The following is a 27369-nucleotide window of genomic DNA, read 5'->3' as shown; positions in this document are numbered from 1 at the left end:
GTTGTACTTCATCAGGGACTTTAGATCCAAAACATGGGAGGCTACCGTGATGGGGCTTTGTTATATACCTTTCTGCTCGGCCTCCAGAGACTTTTCTATTCCGAGATTCTTTGGCTTGTCTTTATTTTACTTATTAACTTCCCCTGTGTTATGTTACTGTTCTGTTCTACCCCATCTCTGTTCCATTAAGAAATTTAGCTCAAGCATGACGTGACTTAGAGATTTTTGACAATTTTATTTTTATTTCTTAATATTTATTTACTTACTTTGAGATAGAGAAAGAACACACGCAGGGGAGGGGCAGAGAGAGAAGGCGAGAGAGAGTCCCATGCAGGCTCTGCACTTGTCAGCCCAGAGCCCAGTACAGTAGATCCCACAAACTGTGAGATCATGACCTGAACCTGATGCTTTAACCAGCTGAGCCACCCAGACACCCTAAGAGACTTTTGGCGATTTTTTAAAGTTGGGCAGTCAAGGGTTAAAAAAAAAAAAAAAAAAAAGCACAGCTGAAGTGTATCTTTTTAATGTCTCCCTCTCCGGAAACTTTGATTGGCCTACTTGCAGTCAGAGTCAGGCTTATACTACAAACAGCCTCACAAGCCATCGAAACAATAGGGACTTTTGAGAGCCGCAGGAATGTGTGTTTCAGGTAAAGACTGTCCTGAGCTCATTCGCATCTTTCTGTGCTCATCTTGGTTAGTTCTGCTTTACCTTCCAGGATTTTCATTATATAGACATCTTGTTGCACGTGTTTCCATTCCCTTCCTCTTCCACTCTGTACTTTGGTGCCCATAGAATCTGAAATAGCAGGAAAATGACAGTCAGCCTTCTGGAACCAGTGGTTTCTACAAAGCTCTCTGATCCTGGATAAACCATAGATCCAGAGGTTAAAAGGACTGCTTATTAAGGTACTCACTGCTAAGTCCAGCCCACTGCCAAGGTTGGAAACATGATCAAGTCTCATTACCTGTAAAGTAGCCCTTAGTAAAAGTGAGGTTCTTCAACCGGTCTTAACTTTATGAACAAAATTTGTCATTTTTTCTTTAAAGTACAGCAAACTTTAGAATCCATGTTGACATTACATTGCATTCAATCCTAATAAAATATTCTTAGGGAGAAATACACTTTTATGTCTTTAGAGCTTATAATTTTGGGGGGTTTCAAAGATGTATATACCTACAAACTTTTGAATGTAACCATCTGGGGATTAAAGAGCTGGATTGAAGGAAAATGTCCTTATAAAACTTTTTAGTCTTGGGAAGCTCTGATTTTGGTGAGTTTTATTAGAAAAGGAAAATAAGACATAACGCTTATTTTTTAAAAAGTTATATTCTGAATCTTTTAAATAAAATTCTGAATTCTAAAGTAGAAGGAATAAAACACTAGAACTTGTAGATGATATCGTGATAGAACATCTACATGACCTTGTTGTAGATTTCCTAGGACACAATAAGCACTAATGATAAAAGAAACAATTGATAAAGTTGACTTCATTAAAACTAAAAACTTGTAGGGGCACCTGGGTATCTCGGTTGGGCATCCGACTTCGGCTCAGGTCATTATCTCACAGCTCGTGAGTTCGAGCCCCATATTGGGCTCTGTGCTGACAGCTCAGAGCCTAGATCCTGTTTCAGATTCTGTGTCTCCCTCTCTCTCTGCGTCTCCCCTGCTCACTCGCTCGCTTTCTCTCTCTCTCCCTCCTCTCTCAGAAATTGACATTAAAAAAATTGGGGCACTTGGGTGGCTCAGTCAGTTAAGCATCTGACTTCGGTTCAGGTTCTGATCTCACCGTTTGTGAGTTCGAGCCCCGTGTCGGGCTCTGTGCGGACAGCTCAGAGCCTGGAGCCTGCTTCGGATTCTGTGTCTCCTTCTCTCTCTGCCCCTACCCCACTTGTACTCTGTCTCTCTCTGTCTCTCAAAAATAAGTGAATGTAAAAAAAAATAATTACAATTAAAAACTTACGTTCAACAAAGAACAAGGTTAATTAAATATATGTTACAGGCTGGGAGAAGATATTGGCAGCATGTATATCTGACAAAAAACTTGTATCGAGAATATACAAAGAATTCCTATAACTCAATAAAAAAGACAAACATTCCCATAAAAAGCAAAAGATTTGAACAGATGCTTAACAAGATAGAGGTATGGCCAATAAATAAGCACATGAAAGAGTTCTCAACATCACTAATTACTAGGAGATTTAAACCACAGTGAGATCTCAGTTTCAGTTCTAGGTATTTTTGCCCTAAATGAAATTGAAAACCTATGTCCACAAAAAGAGTTGTACAAGAATGTTTATAGCAGCGCTGTATTCGTACAAGTCTCAAAATGGAAACATCCTAGGGGGGTCCATCAACAGAATAAACACATGGTCTCATCAAACACATTAGGGATAGTCCTGGATTATATCTATATACCAGCAATTAAAAGGAGCAAGCTACTGATAAATGCAACAACATGGATGAATCTTAAAAACGTATTGGGAAGCCCAGACACAAGAACCTATACTGTATTATTCCATTTTTTTTTTAAGTTTATTTTATTCATTTTGAGAGCGCATGCATGAGCATGAGTTAGGAGCAGAAAGGGGGGGGGGGGGGGGAGAGAGAGAAAGAAAGAATATCCCAAGCAGGTTCCACGCTGTCAGCATAGAGCCCTACATGGGGCTCGAACCCACAAACTGTGAGACCATGACCTGAGCCCAAATCAAGAGTCAGACGCTTAACCGACTGAGCCACCCAGGCACCCCTGTAGCATTCCATTCTTAAAATATTCTAAGTTAGGCAAAACCAAGCTATGATGATACAAGTCAGATTAAAGGAATAGTGCTTGCTTAGTTGGTGATTAACTGGGAAGGGGCACGAGGAAACTTTCTCAAATGATAGAGAATATTCTCTGTCTTGATGAGATGTAGGTTACAGGGGTTATGAATTGTCAAAACGGATTAAATGGTACACTTAAAATTGTATAACAATAAAATCTCTTTTAGACTTATTCAGAATGAAAGATGAATAGGAAATAGTGGACTAAAATGCACTACTTGTATCTGGGAAAGAATTTGAATATATATAACGACCTCTACATATCAGTAATAAGGCAAACATCTAAAAATGAGCATATATGAAAAGTTGGTTGGATTTTATCTTTAAACATGGTATTAAATGCATGAGGCCAGTTTGTTGTATCTTTTGTTTAAATGTTAGATGTTTGGAATTCAGAATGCTAGTCATTCCTCTTTTGGTGCATCACCAGCTAAGTGAGAAGAGCCACTTATGGGCCTCCTGACTGGCTCAGTCGGTGGAGTGTGTGACTCTTGATCTCAGGGGTGTAAGTTCCAGCCCAAAGTTGGGTGTAGAGATTCTTTAAAAAATTAAAAAATCTTCCAACAAATAAAGAAGAAGAGCCACTTAAGAATATTGGCAAATGTCATTGCTCCCCAATACAAATCTCTGAGAGAGGATTGGAGAACAGGATTTAGCTCATTTCCCACTTTGTATCCTGAATTCAGATCCTGACCACATTTACCTAGTATATATGTATATTTTTTTAGACTTTTTTTTTTTTAAGTTTATTTATTTTTGAGAGAGAAAGCAAGTGTGCCAGTGGGGAAAGGGCAAAGAGAGAGGGAGAGAGAATCCCAAGCAGGCTCACACGGTCAGCACAGAACCCGATGTGGGGCTCAATTCCATGAGTGTGAGATCATGACCTGAGCCGAGATCAAGAGACACTTAAACCAACTGAGCCATCCAGGTGCCCCTATCCAGTATGCTTAATGAGTAAGCAGTTATATTAGAACCAGAAAATATGGTGAGCCCACTAGTTAAAAACAGTCTCTCAAAGAATGTCACTTATAAGTAATCAAATTAGATTCTCATCCATACAGAGGGTTGACTGGGTAGGGAAAGATAGGAGGGGGTTAAAGGCAGTTCCCCTGTGGTGGATACCTCGTTTCACTGCGATGGTTTTGAGGAGGACCCTGTCTGGAAGACCTAAATGGATTTTTTTTTTTTCTGGGAGTAGTCTGAGAAAGCCTGTTCGAGTGCATTTTACTGTCTGGATTCCGTTCAAGGAAACTGACGGCAGGGGTAAGCATACTTCCTGGAGGCTAGCTTTCCTTCCCCCAGACCCAGACAAGGTGGCTTCTGCCCCTCCACCCCGCCTCTTATGTCCTTACTTGAGAGAATCCTGGATCCTTGGGTCAGGAACCAAGCCAACCTGTGAGGAAAAGTGGTCTTGTGGTATCCTCTGTGAATAGCTTATTTGTTGGCTTTTTCTAAACCTTGTTTCAGTGGCATAACTAAGGAATTGCGCAAATGTGACCCTACAGGACTTTGAAGACTTGGAGTTAGGCTTTAGTAGGCCTGCATGCATTAGAGTGATGGCCAAGAGCCCACTCCTGAGCGGGAGGCTGTGGTGTTGAAGATTGTGCGTGTGTGTCTCTCTCACATGATTGTCATGGAAATGGATTACTTGTATATGAGGACAGCTGTATCATACCTTTTCTTCACCCTGTTAAATGTTAGTACATACTTGGAAAAACCAGTGAGAAATTTTCAGCTTGCCATTGTCAGGAAGTAGAACTTTTATATTTCTTCTGTATTGTATCAACAACTGCTAAATCACCCACCCACAACAAGTAGTTCACTTACCAACAACTTGGCCACATACGTTTGTGGCAGAGTGATGAACCCTTAGTGCAGCCGGGTGAGCTTGCAGTTCGGGGCGCTGGTGGAGCTAGAAGTAGATCTTTCTTGCTTTCACTTAGCCAACTTCCCTGCATGCTCAGAAGGCTAGTTACTTTGACTACAGTTCTGAACACTTCAAGGACCATGTGTCCCATGGCATAGGCGGGAACTAGGCATATGTGGGTAAAAATCACGATGTCCCTCTCTCTCGTAGGTGGGGGAATTAATTGCAGAGATTCTTGGGTTCTTGAATTCCATCCCTGTATTCATGTCATATAATCTGTTTTAGACCTTAGAATACTCCCTGACTCTCTTGGGAGTCCTTGGATTTTTTTTTCCCCCTTTCTTACCTTTCTCACTTGACATTAGTATCAGCCCTTGCTTGTGAATTTCCTTTCAGCGTGGCAGCAGGACTAATCTCCTGTCACTGTTGGGTAGAGACCATCTTTTCACTCTCTTTCAAAAACATTTCATTGGTTTTAAAATCCATCTTAAAATCTTGTATCAAAAGCTCTAATGTTTAAAAAAAAAAAAAAAGTCTTCCTAGTAACATTGCTTTCCTCAATCTAATCAAGAATACTTTTAAAAGCAGAAGTTAGGGTTGATGGGGGGTGGGAGGGAGGGGAGGGTGGGTGATGGGTATTGAGGAGGGCACCTTTTGGGATGAGCACTGGGTGTTGTATGGAAACCAATTTGACAATAAATTTCATATATTGAAAAAAAAAGCAGAAGTTAGAAAATGGTGAATAATTACAGCTGTTCCTGGAAGTCATTATGTTCCTTAGTAATTACAAGTTGTAATCTTTGGCTCTATTCCCTTGACACTTCCATCAAATTGTGCATGGTTGTCTTGAATGTAATGAAATTCGGTCTTAGCAGAAAACTGCTATTGGCTCACAGATTCAGGAGCAGAGAGAGCCATGATGCTGATGTGGGAATGGGGATGTTTATACCCTTTGTGTTGACAGAAGTCCGTTTTGGGGATGTGCCATGTGGGCTTTTCCCAAGAACATAAACAATTTAGCAATTAGAAAGCAGCCGTGTGTGTACTTGACAGTGAAACAGGACAGCATGAGTTCTCATCAGGTTAAATGCTTTATGGTTTCTCTTCAGTACTCTTTTTCTACCTAGCTTAAGCTCAGGCTTCTTTTCTTTGGTTCAGAGCTCTGAACTTGGGTGTTCAAAGTCTGTTTTTACTCCACCATTCCTAAGCAATCCACCTTTGGGGTTGGGTCTCTGCAGGGTGAGAAAGATTGGCAGAAATATGAGACCGCTCGGCGGCTTAAGAAGTGTGTGGACAAGATCCGGAACCAGTATCGAGAAGACTGGAAGTCCAAAGAGATGAAAGTTCGGCAGAGAGCTGTAGCCCTGTACTTCATCGACAAGGTGAGCATCGTCCTGTCACATTGCTTAACATGTTCAGCTTATCAAAGATGTGGAGCCTGTTTACTCCTCCAGGCCCTGTACTAAGTATTAGAGAAGCACCAACCTCTGGTTGAGTAAGGAAGGTAGAGGTGGAGAGAGAGGCGTTCAGAGTCTACTGCTATCTGAATCTGCCAGAAATACTGTGACGTTTTCAAATTCTTTTTGACTATAAGCTACCAAAAAATTTTATTTTACATCACAGACCCAACACACAGATATATACATATACGTACATATATGTATACATATATATATAGGTGTTTGTGTATAACTGAAACAAAAGTTGCACAAAACAATGTTTAGCTTTCTACAAGGAGTGAATTCTGACATTTTAAATTCTGTTTCTTGTTTTTAAAAAGGGCGGTTATAACCCTTAAAACTGGTTAAACCACTAATGTATCACAACTACAGTTTGAAAGACTGTGTTTTAAAAAAATTTTTTTTATTAAGTTTGTTTATTTTGAGAGAGAGAGAGAGAGAGAGAGAGAGAGAGAGAATCCCAAATAGGTTCTGCATGGGGCTCGAACTCATGAACCATGAGATCATGACCTGATCTGAAACCCAAGAGTCTGACGCTTTAACCATCCGAGCCACCCAGGCACCCCTGAAAGACCGTGAGGGAGGTCAGTTTGTCAGTACCTTTTAGAAGATTTTAGTGCTGATTAGCTCAAATTCTGAGTTATCTAAAAAATAAGCAAAATTAAGAGACTCGCATGTTGAGTCTGATTGCCCAGAATAGGAATGCTGCTTTGTTTGCTGCTTTGTTTTATTATTACTGCTTTTTTATAAACTGAAATATATCTCTTTAAGTAAAAAATGCTTGAGAGAGCCACTCTTTTTCTTTTCTTTTCTTTTCTTTTCTTTTCTTTTTTAAATATTTGTTTATTTTTGAGAGAGAACACAAGCAGGGGAGGAGCAGAGAGGGAGACATGGAATCCGAAGCAGGCTCCAGGCTCTGAGCTGTTAGCACAGAGCCTGACTCAGGGCTTGAACCCACGAACTATGAGATTATAACTTGAGCCGAAGTTGGATACTTAACAGACTGAGCCACCCAGGCGCCCCTGCTTTGTTAAAAAAAAAAAAAAAAAGAAAGAAAGAAAGGAACAGGGAGGGAGGGAGGGAGGGAGGGAGAAAGGAAAGAAAGAGAAAGAAAAGAAAGAAAGAAAGAAAAAAAGAAAGAAAGAAAAAGAAAAGGGAAGGAAGGAAGGAAGGAAGAAAAAAAGAAAGAAAGAAAGAAAGAAAGAAAGAAAGAAAGAAAGAAAGAAAGAAAGAAAGAAAGAAAAGAAAGAAAGAAAGAAAGAAAAATTCTTTCCTCCATCCCCATTTGAGAGAACAGAATAAAGAGAAGCTTGGTTTTCTGAGACAGGATCATACTATTTTGATTCTCTGTACTTCATTTTATTTGAAGAAGCAGCACTGGTGTAGAATCCAGAATTCCCAGGCCTTGCAGACTGATGCTCTGTCCCAAAGAGAATTGGGAGACTTATTTGGGTTTCTTGTAGATCCTGTGAGATTGAAGTATTTTCATTTGTTCTCATTTTTCCTTCCTCCCTGGACAGCTTGCTCTGAGAGCAGGCAATGAGAAGGAAGAAGGAGAAACAGCAGACACTGTGGGTTGCTGTTCACTTCGTGTGGAGCATATCAATCTGCACCCAGAGTTGGATGGTCAGGAATACGTGGTAGAGTTTGACTTCCTTGGGAAAGATTCAATCAGATATTATAACAAAGTACCTGTTGAGAAACGAGTAAGTTCCTGTGGCCTGTGCTCCCTTGCCTGTTTTTTCTTTCTTCCATTCAGTCATTCAACAGTTATTGAGTGCTTTTTGTATGCTCTGCATTTTGCTCAGCACTAGAAGAAAATGATTTGAAAGAGAGGGGAGAGGTGTTGTTGGTTGTCCTGTGTACCTCCTTTTAGTCCCTGTCCCTCACCTCCTCTGCTCCATGCTACCTTCCTGGGATTAGGGGGCCACATCCTGTAGTAGTATTCAACAGAGCATGCTGTAGAGAGTGGGCCCTTATGACAAATTTCAGCATAAGATTTAACTCACCATGTTGTAATGATTCAACCATGTTTTAGTATCCCCTGGTCGTGTTGTACATTTGTCACTTTTGTAGCTTTGCTCAGCCTCTCCCCAACTCCTGACTGAGCAAAGCAGTAGCCTGTTATCCTCAAACCTCTGAGCCCACAGCTGAAGACGGTGCTGCAGGGCCCCCATAATCCAGTCCTTTAACAGCCTGATGTCTAATCAGGTAATGGGGCTTTGCTGGCTGTGGCAGTGGTCCGTATTAAATGAGGCTAAAGAGACATGACAAATATAATACCTTACCTTAGATTGGGTTCCATACTGGGGAGGTAGAGGATATCACTAGGTCAGCTGACCAAACTGGACGGCTAAAGTATGTCCTCATGCAGATTTATAAAGTTGATGAGTACTGTGCATATGTAAGGCAGTATCTCTATCCTTAGAAAATTCTTGGAAATACCTTGAGGTATTTAAGGGTAAAGGACTATAATACAAGTACCCATAAATGGTTCAGAACAAACAATGAACATGTATATACACACACATAGAAATGGGGCAGACATGTGTACTATGTGAGTGGCAAATGATGTGTAAAATGGTAATAATGGGTGAATCTGGTAAAGGATGTCAGTGTTCCTTGTGCTTTTTTGTTTTCCAAGTTTTTGTACGTTTGCAATTATTTCCAAAGTAAAGGCTTTTCAAATAATAGGTTCTTCTATTTCTTTTAGGTTTTTAAGAACTTACAGCTATTTATGGAGAACAAACAGCCTGAGGATGATCTTTTTGATAGACTCAATGTGAGTGGACAAAGTGCAGTGGGTTGAAGGAGGGGCCCAGCCAGAGCCAGTCGAGCTCCTAAAGGAGAGGTTTGCCCAGGGGTGGCTTGGACTCTCCCTTTAGTCTGTCCTGTGCCATCCTATCCTAGACACACTTCCTCCCTCAGGCACATAGTGAATTCACAACCAAAGTCCTGAGACAGGTAGACAAACCCTGCCTTTTATCCCCTTCTGGCCCTTAACAGAGTCTTCTCTTGCTGGATGCCCAGCCACCTCTGCTGGAGACCAAAGCCCTCTTCCTGATAGCTTATCATGGAAGGTCTTAATAGGGAAGGACACATTTGTTTTATTGGCCTGCTTAAGATTAAAGTACTTCATAGGGAGGTATCATGCAAGCCTGTAATTTGGAATTCTTTTCTTTTTTTTTTTCTAACTTCTCACTGGCAAGGCAGTAAACTTGGCAGAGTTGAGATTGCACTGGCATAAATGTCCTAGGGCTTGCTTGCCAGAAGGGGCAGAGTGGTAGGGCTTTTACCTAAATCCCAATATACTCTGCCTTGTCTCCTCCAGACTGGTATTCTGAACAAGCATCTTCAGGATCTCATGGAGGGCTTGACAGCCAAGGTGTTCCGTACATATAATGCCTCCATCACGCTACAGCAACAGTTGAAAGAACTCACAGCCCGTAAGTATTGTTTGGCCAAACAGGCCTGTACCCTTATTTGTACGTCCATTGCCCTTGCTCAGCTAGCTTAAGTCCTGGATCGGTTTTGCTTTTTCTCCCTAACTTTGTGACTGGAAACTTTTCCTTCCGTATCTCTAATAGAGAGCTGAGGCTTAGTTGTATAAACAGAAGGTCAGTGCTATTTCACCTTTCCTACCCCAACTTCAAGATTTATTTTCATGGAATGCTGACAGGAGCTTTTATTTGTTCTGAAATGCCTGCATTTTATATTTTATATGTATGTTAATAAAGGTAATAGGATGAAAGTGCGATAATGTTTGGCTAAATTGGAGAGAACAAAGTTGTCATTGTTATTTTGTAAAAGGAGAGCACATCCTTCCCCTGAAGTTTCTGCCATTTTTACCCCCTTAAGAGTTGATAGTATTCTCCTAAAAACCAGGTGCAGGAGGTATGACCAACATCCACAAACTTCTTTTTCTAGAGCCCAGCCACTGCTAAATTTCCTCTGTCCTCTATGTCAAATGGCTTTAGAATATAAAAGCCAGAAAATCCAAAGAGGGTATTTTGAGGGTCAGTATATTGGGGTGGGGCAAAGTATGCCATGTGACATAAGTAAAATATTCCTCCAATGACACTTTTAATTTTTCTTTGTAAAACAGATACCGACTTATGATTTTAAAACGTAAAGCTTGTGATCCTTTTGTCTTGTCCTCCTCTAGAGACCTTTTCTGTTCCAATTCTACATTTTCTTCAGACTACATTGGGGGACAGGGGGTGGCCTTTCAGACAAGCTGATGACTTGACTCTCAGTTTTGACCTTGTGTCTCAGGAGAACTTGATCATCTTAGTGAGATGAGGGCTGGCAGAATCATGAGGAAGTGCTGGGGAAGCCATGTGGTGTATTCTCCACAGATATACAAACTCTTTTATTGTCATGTTTCTTTCTTCACAGCTGATGAGAACATCCCAGCAAAGATCCTGTCTTACAACCGTGCCAACCGAGCTGTTGCAATTCTTTGTAACCATCAGAGGGCACCACCCAAAACTTTTGAGAAGTCCATGATGAACTTGCAATCTAAGGTAATGTGGATCTGGATGGTGTGGTTGCAAAATGAAGGGAGCCACATCTGCTGTGGATAGATGATCTGCAAATAAGAGGCCTTCTGGGCTGGGATATGAGAAGGCCAGTTCTAGGTCTGTTCTGGAAGATACGTCCATGCTAAAGATCAACAGATGGAAATATGATAGGAGTTATTCCTGATGAAGATAACTGAGTATCAGGTACTCATTGTTCAGAAAGTCTGTTTCCAACTTCGGCTCAGGTCATGATCTTGCGGTTCGTGGGTTTGAGTCCTGTGTCAGGCTCTGTGCTGACAGCTCAGAGCTTGTAGCCTGCTTCAGATTCTGTGTCTCCCCCCTCTCTGCCCTTCCCCTGCTAGGCTCATGTGCGCGTGCACACTCACCTGCTCTCTCTCAAAAATAAACATTGAATTTTTTTTTTTTTTTTTTTTTTTATAAAGTCTGTATTCTGTGAACAGAACTCCTGCACTGGCCACTCTTCCTATTTTGAAAAGCTGAGTTTGATGTGTACCCTCTTTTGAAATATTATTGTCCTTATTATACACGAGAATAATGGATATAAAGATGGTCTTCACCATTCCTTGCCACAGTCCAGAAATACAACTGTTTCTAAATTAGATTGCTTCAAATTAAAAAAATGATGAACAATGATATTTTATTTCCCCCTAATCCTAGCACAACTATTTTTATTTTTACACATTCCACATGACTCATATTTTTATGTAGCTCATCATCAAACATCTGTTGAATTCTGGCTGTGTGCCAGAGTTGCTGCCCTAGAGGGAGAGAGACATGCAAACAAGTAGATGCTATTCCTCTTCCATGTGCTTTTCTTCCTTCTGACTCTGTCTGGTGCTGCGCTTTCAAGCCACAAGGCACTGAACACTTCGGTGGTGAGCGTTTCTGTGTTAGCGATGGCTACGTAACTAATCCATTCCAACGTACTAACTCTCAGTGAGAACTGGCAGGTATTTCACTCTAGAACAGACACATAGGGTTGTCACAAAGGACCAATTATCCTGAAATACACTTACCAAGTATATTTTAAAGTCTGTGATGTGCTTCCTTATTAACTTATTAAGTAAGATCTGAAGGTGGGTCTAATAATCACTAAATTTCAAGGGTAGTAAAGAATACGTAAACAATACTTACGATTTCTGCAACAATTTAAATGATCCGGAAATATCTGTATTATATTGGTCACGAATATATCATAGGTACTACTGATACTACTATGGTTTGTTGCCCACATTCATAATTGAGGACGAAATGATGAATTTCAAACAGAGGTTAGTGAAATTACAGATGTAATTCTTTTCCATCCACATTTACAGAATTCTGTACTAGGACAGGTGGAGTTTAAACATGACTTGTTATAGGGGTGCCTGGATGGCTCAGTTGACTAAGTGTCCAACTTTGGCTCAGGTTATGATCTCATGGTTCGGGAGCTTGAGCCCCACACTGGGCTCTCTGATGTCGGCACAGAGCCCACTTTGGATCCTCTCTCTCTCTCTTATCTCTGCTCCTCCCCTGCTTGTTGTCTTTCTCTCTCTCTCTTAAATAAATAAATAAATTTAAAATAAAAACTAAAAATGACTGCTATAAAGTGAGGCCCCATACACATTTTCAGGTCCATATATTTTCCTCCTGTTGAAATTTCTTCAAGATAAATACCCAGTAGTAGTATGTCTGGGTCAAAAGATACAACCTACAGTTCATGCTACAGGTGCCATCTGGTTTTGCTAGAGGGATGCACATATGCACAGTAAATGAATATATACCCCTAGACCTCTCAAATCCTTAGAATATATGGTTGGCAGGCAAAGAACCCTATAGGCCACCCATCCTAGCAGCTCCTGTTCGCTGCCACTCTGTTAAATGGTGGTCATGTGGAATCATCTACTCTCCCCATGTTGTTATTCCAAGCCAGAAATAAAAGCATGAATATTCAGGTGCTGTTTACCCAATTCAAGCTACCCATCCCCCTGGAGCATGAGGAGGTATTTTGTTGATCTTACTCTGGAACCACTGTTTGGGCAGCCCAGGGCCGCCTGCCAGACGAGCCCTCCAAGCCCAGGAACCCTCTCCTGTGTGCCCACAAAGCAAACACACGCCCCTGTTTGCCAAGTGAATCAATGGAGTCTTTGATGCTTTGAGAGAATTTGAAACAGCCTGCCAATATAGCATCCACGGAAATGGTTAAAAGATTGTGGTCTGTTAAATTTCTAGCCCAAGAAGAATCTAGCTAGTGGTGTCTGATGCTTTTGTGTATAGAATCAGTTCCTTTAGCTTGACTTTGGACAACATGGATGTTGGAAGTAAGCCATTCATAGTAAAATACATTTAATGATTCTCTCACAATGGTGGCCTCTGTTTCCAAACTTGGGCTATATGTGTATATTTAACAGACAATTCTAGGCTGAGAGCAACAGCCCAGACTGTGTTGAATCAGGCAAGTATTTATTTACTCTGCAGAGGTTCCCTTGACCTTGTAGGTTAGGAAAGGTAATAGCACATCTGAGGTTCTGCCCCCAGCAGCATGAGCTCCCTGGTTTGGGCTCTAGTTTCCTGGTGTTGCCTGCTGCTGTCCTTAAGCAGGAACTAAGAACTTAGGTTTTCCAGAGGCCCTCCAAGGGTTCTATAAGCAAGAAAGGCTGGAATTGCTTGTTTCATCCTTTATAAACCGGGATTCCATGAGATTTTATTTGGAAAAAAGAGCTCCATAGCTAAAAATGTTTTCAGACCTCTGTTTTTGAGTGATAACTGCTTTAATTTCCTTCCAGTCTCCGCTCCCTTTCATTTAAAATACAGAAGGCCAAAGCCAGGCTGTGCCATATATAGGTTTCAGCCGACTGGCTGAGCTGTTTAGCTTCCTGGGTTCCCTTGGGTATTCTCTCCAGTGCATCCTTTTTTCCTGAGAAGCTGGCAGCTCCTTCCCAGAGTGCTGGCAGAATCTAAGGAATGAGCTGGGTTCAGTAGATGCAAGGATCCTGTCTCAGCTTCATAAAGAGTTATCTCCTGCAGTATTTGTAGAAGGAATGCTATAACCTGACACAGGATCCATTTAGTAAACAGTTTTCATCTGTAGCCCTCCTCCCAGGTGTCTAAAACTAAAGCGTTACGTGATCGAAAGATTGGCACCCACATTCCCGGTCCTGGCAGGTTCTGTAACCTGAGCTTTTGCATTAAGGGGACAGGCCCTGGGTCACTGCCTATAGAAGGATCACTGCTTTCTTGAAGGGGCACTGAAGAACATAAATGACGAAATAGCATTTGCATTCAGCAGTCACTGTGCATCTAATCTGTGCCTTCATGAAGCCACCCTGGGAGAGGGGGCAGGTTTATGTGGCATGCCACTGACATAGGCAGCCTGCCTGGTGGAGACAGCTTCTAGGTTTCATGTCTGATGGAGCTCTTTTCTCTCCGGGCTGATTTTATTTTTAAACCTTACTGTTCTTCCCCACCTAGATTGATGCCAAGAAGGAACAACTAGCAGATGCCCGGAGAGACTTGAAAAGTGCTAAGGCTGATGCCAAGGTCCTAAAGGATGCAAAGACCAAGAAGTATGTACCTGGTTGTTATGCAGAGCTGGGGACTGGTTGAGAGAAAAGCAGGGGTAATATCAGAGGCCCAGGGGCCCCAGCTTTTCTAGAGTTTCTGAGTTGTATCTTTTGGAAATCTCGATGTATTTAGGGTTTTCCTGCTTTTGCTGCCCCTGCGTGGCCGGGTGGGGTTGCAGTGTTTTTGTCCAGAAGCTAGGCCTGGTTCTTGATGACTTCCATTCTTCCAGGGTGGTAGAGTCAAAGAAGAAGGCTGTGCAAAGACTGGAGGAGCAGTTAATGAAGCTCGAAGTTCAGGCCACAGACCGAGAAGAAAATAAACAAATTGCTTTGGGAACCTCCAAACTCAATTATCTGGACCCAAGGATTACAGTAGCTTGGTAAGTAATCTTTGGGCCCTTCTTGGGTTCCTGCTGCTGGCTTGAGAATGTAGTGGAGGGTTCAAGAGCACTGTTGGCCTTCCCATGCCATCCCTTCACCTCATACTTGGAAGTCCTTTGGGAAATCCTTGCCTTTCTACTATGCACACTGCAACTGCACTAGAACATCTTCAGTGACCCTAAATGGTCAGTAATGTTGTTATACTGCCTTGGAGCGTGTTTTTGTCTGTTTTTAAAAGGCAGTTGCAGCCTCTACCCCTATGGAACTTTAGGACAAGAATAGGAACTCTTGGCCCTTATTAAAGGAAAAATCTAAAAGGAGCCCATCTATCTACACTTGAACAAAACTTTTCGATAAATTTTTTTTACAAGTAAAGGAAGAAAGGAACAAGCGGAAAAAAAAAAAGACTGCAGATCTGAGCAATGTACAGAAAGAGTTAGAGGGAGCTTATAACAAAGATAAATTCTCTATTGCTTGTGTCCCCTTTTAACCCCACACAGTCATAAAATGACATCCAAAATAAGTGAGTTTTATTTATTTATATTTTGGAAGATGCTTATTAATTAATGTGCATTTTTCTGAGCCTGACCTGCTCCTATGGGTCAGGGGTTCCACCCGGCTCTTGTACCCTTTTTGCTCTTTTGCCCTGTTGGGTGCTAGAGGTTGAGTTAGATTGAGGGGCAGTATGCATTGTGGTTGAGAGCATGGACCCCAGAGCCAGACAGCTTGGGTTCACTTTTTAGCTCCATCTCACTAGCTGCATGACAAGGTAAGCAAATTACTCCCTGCATTAGGTTTTTTTCATTAGTACATCTGTAGTAGCATCTACTTTAGAGGTCACGAGCACATGATACTGTTAGAATATGTTTGGCATGTTCTTAAAATTCATTCTCAGCAGATGGACACGAAGCAAGCATATTCAGGTCCCTGCCCTGAGTCTGGGCTGTCGCTCCCTGAGACACTAATCCCCCTTTTTCTCCTTTGTGTACAGGTGCAAGAAGTGGGGGGTCCCAATTGAGAAAATTTACAACAAAACCCAGCGGGAGAAGTTTGCGTGGGCCATCGACATGGCTGATGAGGACTACGAGTTCTAGCCAGTCTCGAGGGGCGGGCAGGGTTCTGTGAAAAGGAACAGTGTGGTTTGGGGAAGGTGGATAAACTGTGAGCCTTGCTTACCCTCACAGCTGAGGGAGAGAGGCGGCGAGTCTTAACAAACGAACATCTTTGCGAAAAGATAAACCTGGAGATATTATAAGGGAGAGCTGAGCCAGTTGTCCTATGGACAACTTATTTAAAAATATTTCAGATATCAAAATTCTAGCTGTATGATTTGTTTTGAATTTTGTTTTTATTTTCAAGAGAGCAAGTGGATGGGAATTTGTCAGAGTTCTGCCAGGCAAATTCACTGTTTCACTGAAGCATTTGGATTCTCTTAGCTACTGTATACGAAGTCCGATTATATTGGTGCGTTTTTACAGTTAGGGTTTTGCAATAACTTCTATATTTTAATAGAAATGAATTCCTAAACGCCCTCCCCCCTCCCCCATTTCAGGAATTTAAAATTAAGTAGAACAAAAACCCAGCGCACCTGTTAGTGAGAATTGTCACTATCTATTGTCATGGGAATCAATTTTCATTAAACTTGAAGCAGTCGTGACATCGGCAGTGTTTTGGTTCAGACACCTGTTCACAGAAAAGCATGATGGGAAAATATTTCCTGACTTGAGTGTTCCTTTTTAAATGTGAATTTTTATTTCTTTTTAATTATTTTAAAATATTTAAACCTTTTTCTTGATCTTAAAGATCGTGTAGATTGGGGTTGGGGAGGGATGAGGGGGTGAGTGAGTCTAAGGATAATGAAATAATCAGTGACTGAAACCATTTTCCCATCATTCTTTGTTCTGAGCATTCTCTGTACCCTTCAGATATCCATCTTTTTCATTTTAAACCCAATCTTTCACTTGAAAGATTTTATTGTGTAAAAAGTTCCACAAGTCAATAATTTAGAGGAAAATGAGTATTTGGTCCAAAAAAAGGAAAAATAATCAAGAATTTAGGGCTTTTATTTTTTCTTTTGTAATTGTGTAAAAAATGGAAAAAAAAAACCATAAAAAGCAGAATTTTAATGTGAAGACATTTTTTGCTATAATCATTAGTTTTAGAAGCATTGTTAGTTTAGCGTGTGTGCAGAGTCCATTTCCCACATCTTTCCTCAAGTATCTTCTATTTTTATCATGAATTCCCTTTTAATCAACTGTAGGTTATTTAAAATAAATTCCTACAACTTAACGGAAACCTAGTGTCTGCCTCTTTGTTACACAAGGTTCCCGACCTGACTGGGGCAAAGTTGGGGTGGGGGGGCGTTGGTGCGAGAGGGCAGGGCTCAGCTCTGTGTGGGATGTGCTCTCATTGCTCAGCTCGGCACTGGAGGCTCCCTCCCCAGGGGTTGGGTGGGGCCTGGAAGGGGCTGCACCTGTCTTGCTGCCTTGGGTGTGGGTCAGAGGGGAGCCAAAGTCCATATCCTAAGATAAAAGCGGGCCCAGGAAGTAAGGGAGGGTGCAAGAACTGAATTTGGAGCCCAGGGTAGGTATTGTTTATTGAGCAAGATAAAGTGAATGTATTTGGGAGACAGGCTTTCTGAGCATATTGGCCAGAAGCAGTAGGGAGCTTGTCTGGGTAAGCTTACAGTCAGGATGGCAGGAATTAAGGGTCCTAAGCCAGTTAGGACACTGGATCCCAGAGACCCAGCTGTAGGCTTCTCCTCGTGTTGATTGGTTAATTGAAAAAGCGTGGTCTGTGGCCACTCCCCAGGGCTCCTGTATCCACATTTGTAGGGTCCCTAAAAAATTGTTCCTTTCTTTATACTAGGTTACTGTTAAGTCTGGAATTTAGGGTGAAGAGAGAGCTTTCCTGGCCAAATGGAGCAGGAAGATCAGTGGTCAGAATTGGCCACTTAGCCCTGGGCCCTCTAGCTTGCTAGCATGCACAGGTATATTCTGGGAGGAGAGCCATCTCCTGGATGGTCTCTCCGCTCCCTGGGGCTGGGTGCTGGGCTGGTGTTGGCCCACTGCAGAGAACCCTGGAGGTCCTCCTTGGCAGCCTGCATTTCATCGGTCAGTGAGGGAGGTAGCATTCACCCCAAGAATAAAGGAGGTTATATACCATCAGTGCTTTGGAGCAGATTACAACCACGTATTTTTTTTAATTGTGTGGTGTAGAGGTAGCTAAAGCATTGAACATAAGAAATGGCAACAGAGGCTCTTACAACACCTGATCAGTACACTGTACTTTATGGCTTGGGGGTGAGTGATGAGAACGTGGGCCCAAGGTTTGGGACTGGAGCAGGACCTGCCACAACCAGGGGACAAATCTTAGTCCGTAACTAGGGATTAGGGACAGGAGGCCTCACAGGCATGATTTTACTCATGGGCAGCAGCAACTCGTGCCTACCTTTCCCAGCAGGGATCTTCCTACAGGTCTTCTGAGGGCAGGTGCATGGCAACTAAATCCTGGTCAAGAACGATTGTGAAGGGCTCCCTCAGTGGTGGCAGGCCTGGGAGAGCAAACCAGAGTATGGGAAACTGAACTGTCCAGTGGGGATGAGGGAAGAGGCTGGACAGGTAGGTGAGGGCCAGATGTGAAAGGCCCTGAGAAATACTTGAGCCTGGAGTCAGGAGAGAATTCGCCTCACTTATTCCTCCAGTAGATTTGGTTCCCTCCTCACACTTCTGGCCTTGTCCAGGAGCAGAGGCCTGATGTGTAAGGTCCGGAAAAGCCCCTCCTGTCAGGGTACTCTGGAATGTTCAAGTCCAGCTGTAGGCAAAGCGGAACGCAAGCCAGGTATCTGGGTGCTTGCTTGCTGCTCAGCAGCTCCTCCATCCATCAAATCCACCCTGGACTTATGTCACGTTTGAAAGAAAAAAGGAAGCTCCCGGCTCCCAGCCATCTCCCTCTCCCTCACCCTCTCTCCATTTCACATATGAGTGCCTGGAGCCAGTCATCCACACTACCGGATCATTCCCCACCCACTGTAACCAGCTTCTGTCCCACCTTGCCCCCAATTCCTCCCTCCATTCCGACCACAACCGCCAACAAGTGAGTGACCGATAGATGGGCTTGTACCGTGTATCTTAAGCTTTTTGTGGCACTGGGCATGCGACCATTCTTTGATTTAGTAGCCCTACTGAAATATATTTTACGTACCATAAACATCCACCTGTTTCAAGTGTAACATTTTTACCTACTGAAGGTTACCTACTGTCACCATAAGTCAGTTTTAGCATATTCTCCTCCAGTAAGATCCCTCCTGCCCATTTAAGAGTTAATCCCCACTCCCACCTCCAGCCTCCACTAAATCTACTTGCGCTATACCTTTGTCTTTTTCTGGACATCACACACACAAATGGAATTGTACAATACGTGCCCACTCCCCTCTCCAAGCACTTCTCTTTGGCTTCCACAATGGCACCCTCTCCTGGTTTTACTCCAGTCTCCGCCAGTCTGCTGCATCTTGGTTACCACCCCCCCCCCTCCGCGCCCCCCCCCCAGGCCTGGCTGCTGTGACTGTCTCCTTGGCCTGGCCAATTTCATTTGCATGTGAGGGTGATGACTCCCAGACCTCTGTCTCCAGCCTAGACCCCTTTCCTGAGCTCCAGACCCATGGTGGAGCTGCGGGCCAGGTCCCCAGGCTATTAGATCTACCAATTTCTGGAACTCGGCTCAGTACCAACTACACGGCCACTGGGCTGTTTCACATCTCACCGAAAGGCACCTCCATCCACTCTGCCCCCTCAACCAGAGTCTAGTGGAGCCACCATCCTTCACTCCTTTCTCTCACCTCCACACCTGGTAAATTACCAACTGAAATCCCCTCCTAAATACACCAAACATAGGTAGTTCCCCCTCAGAAAACTTAAAAAAAAAAACATGTATTCTGAGAAAAGAGTTTACTTACTACATTTTGGTCTTTACAGAATCCCTCATATAATGGGATGCTCTCAACTTGTTTTGAACCAAAAAGCGCTTTTTGGAGAAAACACATTACCCTGAAATGACCTCAGTCAAGCTAGTTTTGGACGATTACAAGTAGTCCCCTGACAAAATCAGTAAACAAAGAGGCAAAGAAATTTACCACAGACTTAGTAATTATTTCTCACAATCCCAAGTATTATGTATAAACAAGCCTCTCAAAGGTCACTTTAATAGCAATACGGTATTGATTTTTTTTTTAGGTTTGGTAGAGATCATATATATATATTTTTTTGAAACAGTTTCAGAAAACCACTGAAATACATGTAACAGAATTAAGATTTGTGTCAATATGGAAGGGGTTGGTTAGTGGGTGGAGTTTGACATGAAACAAGAGTGGCCATCAGTTCATAATTGAAGGTGGCTGATAGGCACAAGGAAGCTCACTATACTGTCCTGTCTACACTTAGATCCATTTGAAATTTTCCATAAAAGTTAAGTAGTTATGCAGTAATATATACCCCTGGGAGAAATGAAACCTGTTTTAATGTTATATATGAAAGATAATGATGCTCAGATTGAAATTTCTAGTAATAGCATAACATACTGACCCGAAAAGTACTCTCTCTGCAACAACATGAATGAGTCTCGAAAACATGCTGAACAGAGACCAAGGGTACATACTCCTTGATTCCAAGTATGTGAAATTCCAGAATGGGCACCACTACTCTAGTGATGGAAAGTAGGTTAGTGACTGCCAGATGGGGGCAGCGGAGATGGACTACAAAGAGGCACCAAGAAACTTCAGTGTGATGGAAATGTTCCAGATCTTGATTAGGTGGAGATTACAGGAGGGCATCCGTTCGTCAAATCTCACCAAACTTTACACTTAAAAAAATGGATGCGTTTTTTAGTATGTAAGTTATTCCTCAATAAAGCTGATTTTTCAAAAATGCTCTCAACTCGAGAAGGCAGTGAAGGTGATAGGCTTTCAGAAACTATATTAGATGAGTCAAAGTGGCCCTAATGGTGAACCTTACATAGAAATCAAGGATTCATAAAGAGTTTGAACATAAATTTATTACTGGACAGGCAAGAGTGGGAAAAATCAATATTCATACATCAATATACTATTTTAAATAATACATGATTTAAAATACTATGTGTGTGTGTATACACACACACACATATATATACATACATATATGTATATATACATACATATATATATGTATGTGTGTGTATATATATATACACACACACACACACACACACACACACACACACACACACACACAGGGGCGCCTGGGTGGCTCAGTAGGTTAATTGTCCAACTTGATTTCAACTGAGGTCATGATCTCGCAGTATATGAGTTCAAACCCCATGTCAAGCTCCACACTGATAGTGCAGAGCCTGCTTAGGACTCTCTTCCTTCCTGCTCCTCCCCCTCCTCTTTCTTAAACTGTTATATTGGGCATTTGAATCATGCATCTCTAAGAAGGTTTATATTTTAGCTGCAAAAAAACACAAAATATCTGGAGTGCCCTTATTGCATAAACAAGTTGATCGCCTTATATTTGGAGCTGCCATATCTTCAGGCATATATGTTATCTCTCACTTTGCTCTACCCCCACACCCACCACCAAGTGTCCCTTCTCAGTGCTCCAAGGGCCCTTACCACACTGAATTGTCATCTATTGACAAATGTCTGTTGGCATTTCTTTACCCACAACTAGAGTAAGAACTTGGTCTGATTCATCTCTGCTGTCTTACTGCTATAGAGGAGCGTCAGGAGTGTCTGTTAAAGAAAGGAAGAGAAAGTGCAAAAACAGAGGTCAGCCTGGGCCATGGCTGGCAAGGGCCCTCCCCTTCTCTTCAGAGAAGCAATTATGGTTTCCCTGCCACCTCTCTGAAAAATCCATATCTGGAGCCCGGCTCTCCTGCCTCAACATCTGGGACCTACTTCAGGAGCCCTTCAGCGAAGGGGAAGCAGAATCTGCAGTGAAAGCCAAGTCTTGGGTAGGCCTGGTTTTACCTGGAGTGATAGAAAACAGGAGGCTCTTGGGGCTGGGAGTCCATCCCAGGTACAGAGGGAAGCAGAAGAACATAACCTAAGAAGTGTGAGATCCAACGACTAAGTTGGAGCCATAGATGGATATTGGGGCCAGAGGTCAAGAGCCTGAAAAGCAGTTGTGGGGTGGAGCTCAGGGTGCATTGAGGTGAGTATGGAGTACCAGCTATATACTGAGGTACAGGTTACAGAGTCAGAGACGGGCTGATCAGACACCTAACATGAGAAACTACCAAGCAAAAATTTTCAAGAAAAAGGATAAAGTTTTATTTGAGGAAACAAGATTGCAAGTCTATAACTCTGCCTACTCTCAATTGTGGAAGGGCTTCACTGAGCTATAGAAGGTATATTATATCTTCTATATTCATGCAATGTCATTACAAGGAACAAATGAAAACTGCATCAGCATTTGCTATCGATCTGCTGGGAACATTCTACACTATATCAGTCAAGTGTCCAATTGAGAAACTTCTTTCATAATTTTTTTTTAATGTTTATTTTTGAGAGAGGGAGAGAGAGAGAGAGAGAGAGAGAGAGCAGGCAAGGGGCAGAGAGAGGGACACACAGAATCTGAAGCAGGCTCCAGGCTCTGAGCTGTCAGCACAGAGACCAATGTGGGGCTGGAACCCATGAATCACGAGATCATGACCTGAGCCAAAATTGGACTTCACCAACTGAGCCACCCAGGCACCCCAAGAAACTTCTTTTAGAATTTAACCCCAAGAAAAGTTTTCTCCGTCAGGGAATGTTACCAGAATAAAAAGTTTTTGCTTTGCCTACCAGGAAGCTCAGCCACATTCAATTCTCAGTAACAGCAGTCACGTTAACCCATACTAACCATATTATATTCCTCCTTCTAATGGCACATTCCATTTCTACAGTGCAATATTTTTGTCCTTTGTTTTAAATACTCTAAACTTTTTTAAAGGACTGGAAAGGAATACATTTGAGGTAGGCATAGCGATGTGCCACTCAGATTCTCCTTCAGGGAAGCACTCGTTGCCCCAACTGCTGGAGGATCTCTCAGCTCTCAAAGATCACCTCAGCTGCAGACAGCCATGTGACTGAGGCTGTGCTCTTCCCAGGGCTGACTGAAGTGGGGCTATGAAGGCCCAGCCATTTCAAGCCAGCACCAGACAAAACAGCTCCCTGGAGGTTGGCTGCGGCTGTCATCAGGCCTGCATCACAGCTGAACTTCTCCCTGTGCCCTGTCCTGTTTCCTTCTCTCCTTTCCACAGTGTTGGTCTCAAGAGCACTCCCTAACAAACATTCTGCACACTAATCTCTGCCCCAGAGTCTGCTTCCAAAGAACCTAACCTGTGACATCATTTAACCAACTATAGATGGTCCCTGATTTATGACAGTCTGACTTACAATTTTTCATCTTAATGATGGTGCAAAAGCGATATACATTCAGTAGAAACCGTATTTTGGATTTTGATCTTTTCCTGGCTAGCCATCCGCAGTATGCTCCTCTCGCATGATGCTGGGCAGTGGCTACGACTCCCAGTCAGCTGTGTGATCAAGGTCAACAACCACTCTGCACCTGCACAACCATTCTATTTTTCACTTTCACTACAGTATTCAGTAAATTACAGGAACCATTCAACACTTTAGTATAGGACAGGCTTTGTGTTAGATGATTTTGCCCAACTGTGGGCCTGTGTAAGTGTTCTGAGCACATTTAAGGCAGGCTAGACCAAACTATGATGTTCTGGAGGTTAGGCACAGTAAATGCATTTTTGGCTTACTGTATTTTCAACTTACGATGGTTTCATTGGGCTGTAACCCCATTGTAAGTCAAGGAATATCTATAACTAAAAATAAAAAACACATCAGGTAGGGGTATTAAGGAAAAGGGTGAGAACACACAACAAAATAGTTCATACCTACATGAGAGGCAACATAGCATTGACTCTGCAGCCAGGATGCCTGGGTTTGAATCCCCTCTCTGAATCACCTCTCAGTTCTATGTCCATAAACATGTCTCTTAATCTCTCTGTGCCTCAGTTTTTTCATCTGTAAATTAGAGATAATAAGAGTACTTATCTCATAATGCTATAATAAGTGAGCCAATGTGGGTAAAGCAGTTATAGAGGACTTACTATATGCCAAGCACTGCTCTAATTGTTTCGATAAAGAAACACCTATCAGATCAGGCCCACAGGGCCAGAAGGGCATCAAGCCGGGACTCTTACCCAGAATCCAGGCACAGGGATGGTGGAGACCTGGGCATGTTGAAGCATGAGTGCTGACACAAATAGGCCTAAGCAGGGCTAGCCTGGGTGATGTCAGGGCGTGTGCCTTGTGTGGGTTCTGGGCTGCTCCCTCCAAGCCAACACAGCTGCACGCCTTGCCAGTAACACCCACGTACCCATATATATGCTGAGCTGGGGGAAGCCCAAACCAACCACACCCTCTGCATGCCCTGCTTTTCCTGAGTCTCTTTGGGTGGAGGGAGGTACCTGAGGCTTGGGATGCTGGTTCAGAAGTCCCAGGAGGAAATGGGGCCTTGTTTTCTGATTAAGGGCCTGGCAGCAGGCTGAAAACTTGAGCTCCTGTTGACAGAGATTTCTGGAGCCCCTGGGGGCCTGGCCCTGGAGGCAAAAGCAAAAGCAAGGAAGCATGGTCTGTGTTGGGAAGCTCTTGGAAAATGGAGAAACAGATTTTAAAAGTATATCACAGCCTTCAGGCTGCCCAGGTCAGTACAAGGAGGAGGGGGGCAGGAGTACTTAGGAGGGAGCGTCCTGGACATATGGACAAGATCAGATAAGCAGGGAGAGGCCCCATCCAGTCTCTGCCTATCTTCCTGGCTTCATCACCTCCCATGCTCCCCCTCACTTAGTAAACTCAAGCCTTCTTTCTATTCCTACACTCTTTAAGTTCTTTCTGGCCTCAGGGCCTTTATATATGATGTTACATCCACCTGATAAGTACTTTCCTCCAACCCACCCCTAATAATTCACCTGGCCATCTACTCACATCCTGTAGGCCTATGCTGAGTCCTAGCAACGCCTTCCATTTCTACCAAGAGAGATCTAAAGTACGTGTTCCTTGTGTTTTATCTCCTAACCCTATGTGCTCTTTCTCCCTACCTGCCATCACCACTGTCCCTACATAACACCGTTTCTCTGTTTAATGTCTGAATTCCTGGAAGGCTGGTGCTGAATTTCTCTTTTTCTTCCAACACATGGCACCAAGGCCCAGCACATGGAAGCTCAGGGGGAACACTACTTTAAGCCCAAGTCAGCCCAAGCCATACTCTAGGAGCACTCACGTTCTGTGAAGTTCCCTGTGCTCAGGACCAACCATGGCCAGAGCCTCCCCTCATCTGTACTGACTGGCTAGCTAGCCTCTGTGCCCACTGACTGCTGACCACCAGGACCCACTAAGCCTCCCTTGTGAAGCAGAAAATGTATTAAGTCAGACAGACCTAGGTTCAAATTCCCATTTGTTTCTTACGTGGCCTTGAGGCAAGTTGTAGAACTTACCTGAATCTCAGTTTCCTCATCAGTAAACTGGAGACAATAATCCCTGATTAGAGGGTGATTATGAGGATCAGGTGTAACCACAAGTGTAAGCCTAAACCGGGTGAGTACCAGGTCAACTTTAGTGCCCTCCCTCCCACTTTAAGGGGTGGGCACTAGGTGGCAGTCCATCTCAGTCACTACACCTCCCTTCAAGTGGCAGAAGCCTGTAAGAGTCTCAACTTCATGCTGGATTCTCAGCTTCTTAGGAGCCACACTTGAGGGAATTAAAACACAAACCCACACAAGTTACCACTGCACCAAGACAAAGTCAGAGGCAGCCCCAGGCACTAGTCACCACTCAGCTGGGTAGGTTGTCTGAGCACACATATACTCACAAATTCCAGAAGCCTGGATCTTTCTCTGGCACCAGCTGGGTGCTCGGCTGGGCCTCTCGCCTCTGAAGTTGTCCTGCTCTGCCTGACTCAACATCTGTCAGATGGGCTCCACTGTGACCACAGGTGTCTTCAGTTTGTCTGTGACAGGGGTGTCCACATTGCAGGGGCAAGTCTAGGGAAATGGTTTCCGGAAGATGGAGTGTGAATTATTCAAATAACCACTTAAAGGCCTTGTGGCTGGAGAATGGAGAGTGAAGAGGAGGTGGGGAGAGATGAAGTGGGAGAGAAAGAAAGGGGCCAGACCACACAGGACCAGCTGGGACAGTGGTGAGTGTGAATTTTACATGCAATGGGAAGTCATGGAGGGTTTGAAGCCAAAGGTAGGGGATCACAATTTAAATTTCTTTTTAAAGACTGAAGCATGAAGAATAGACGCAGACCAGACCAAGGAGGGTAAATAGTCTGGATGAGAAAAGACAGACGTTGGGTTTGTGGGAGGAGTGGAGATATTCCGTGGTAAACAGGCCTTACAAGATTGCTGGGTGGTGGAGGCCGACTGAGGGCTCAAGGATACCTCCAAGGGTCTTGGCCCAAGCATCTTAGAAGAATTGGGGCCATGTTCTGAGAAAGTAACGACAGCAGGAAGAGCAGTTTGAAGAGGGACGTGGAGCCGGCAGTTGGATGCTTGGGAGATACAGATTTGGCGCTATGGGTGCCCTGGGTCTGGGGGTGAAGCCATGGAGAAGGTCAGGTCGTCTTAGGAACTGGTTCAGGACCCAGCCCAGAGGAAGAAAAATTTCTGGGGCTGAAAGGCAGCGACCTGAAAGGAAGGAGGAAAACGCGGGGAGTTAGTCTGGGATAACCAAAGCTCCGGAGAGCGTTTGCAAGGGCGCGTGGAGGCAGAGCGCGAGGTGGGGCGGGCAGTGGCTGATGAGTGGAGGGCGCCGAGGTTTAGGCCACTGGGGGCCACGGGTCTAAAGGCCCTACAGGGGACGCCCAGGACTGGGGGGCTTCTCCAAAAGACCGGACTGTCAAAAGCCACACTGGCCGCAGGGGCGGGGCGGACGAGTCTCGGCAGTCGCAGGAGCGGCCTGCGGGCCAGCCCTGCGCGGCCGAAGGGGAGGGGCGGGACAAGCCTTCTGTCCGTCAGAAACCGTCGGCCAATCAGCAGGCGGCTCCGCCCCCGCCCCGCCCCGGAGAGGGCGCGCAGAGGACCCGCCTCCGCTGCCGCCGCCGCCGCCGCCGCCGCCGCCGCCGCTGCCGCCGCCGCGGGTGTGAGGCGGCCCGGCCCGGCCTGGCTGGCTCCCTCCGCCGGGCAGCCCGCCCAGGTAACCGGGTTTGGCCGGCGGTCCTGGGGGCGCTCTGCACCCTCACCTCTTCTTCCGGCCGCTGTGCGGGTAGTGCTTAGGGAGCAGGGTTGAGGACACGGCTGCAGCTGGGCCTGTGCGGGACAGTGGGCTGGGCAGCCGCCTTTGCGTGTGCGACTGACTGACGGGCCGGCGCGGGGCTGCCGCGCGTGACGGGGCCGACGGGGGCAGTGTGAGGAAGCTTTGCGGGACGGAAGGACGAGCTGGTTGAGCGCGAGCAGCGCGCGCGCTCCCGCCGCCATTGCTCCCCGCGCCCCCGCCCGGGGCCTGTCTGGGGGTCGCGGGGCGCAGGCGCGGCAGGCGGGCGGAGGGTCCTTTCCACGGGCGCGCGGGCGCCTTTGTTCCCGGCGCGCGGGCCAGGGCGGAGCCTGCAGGGCCGCCCCGCCCCCCGCTCAGGCTCCGCCCCGTCTCCGCCCGCAGGAGCAGCCGCCGGGGCCCGCTCGCCGGCCGCCTCAGCCAGAGCCGCCTGCTCCCGCCGGCC

The 27369-nt window shown here is 44.4% G+C and overlaps 1 protein-coding gene and 1 long non-coding RNA gene across 7 annotated transcripts in view; one reads left to right on the top strand and one right to left on the bottom strand.

The window, feature by feature from the left end:
- Positions 1-16912, top strand: part of TOP1 (DNA topoisomerase I) — a 95543-nt gene extending 78631 nt beyond the window's left edge. The window contains exons 14-21 of the mRNA XM_042930965.1: positions 5929-6072; positions 7671-7856; positions 8864-8932; positions 9482-9596; positions 10549-10676; positions 14145-14239; positions 14467-14616; positions 15609-16912. Coding sequence (XP_042786899.1) covers positions 5929-6072; positions 7671-7856; positions 8864-8932; positions 9482-9596; positions 10549-10676; positions 14145-14239; positions 14467-14616; positions 15609-15711 — 990 coding nt within the window. The 3' untranslated portion in view covers positions 15712-16912. The remainder of the gene's footprint in view (positions 1-5928; positions 6073-7670; positions 7857-8863; positions 8933-9481; positions 9597-10548; positions 10677-14144; positions 14240-14466; positions 14617-15608) is intronic.
- On the bottom strand, positions 508-26572 carry LOC122215538. 6 transcript variants are annotated; one of them, XR_006200425.1, is made up of 6 exons: positions 26053-26572; positions 25522-25693; positions 24122-24253; positions 23546-23675; positions 18068-18170; positions 11435-11654 (listed from the first exon to the last, which is right to left on the bottom strand). It is a non-coding gene; the product is annotated as an uncharacterized LOC122215538 (long non-coding RNA). The 6 variants fall into 6 exon arrangements; XR_006200424.1 differs by lacking the exon at positions 11435-11654 and adding an exon at positions 17196-17456; XR_006200428.1 differs by lacking the exons at positions 11435-11654; positions 18068-18170 and adding an exon at positions 508-798.
- Positions 26573-27369: the final 797 nt, after the last annotated feature.

Source organism: Panthera leo, chromosome A3 (genome assembly GCF_018350215.1).
Source record: "Panthera leo isolate Ple1 chromosome A3, P.leo_Ple1_pat1.1, whole genome shotgun sequence".
NCBI lineage: Eukaryota > Metazoa > Chordata > Mammalia > Carnivora > Felidae > Panthera > Panthera leo.
This window is presented reverse-complemented; position numbering and strand designations above follow the sequence as displayed.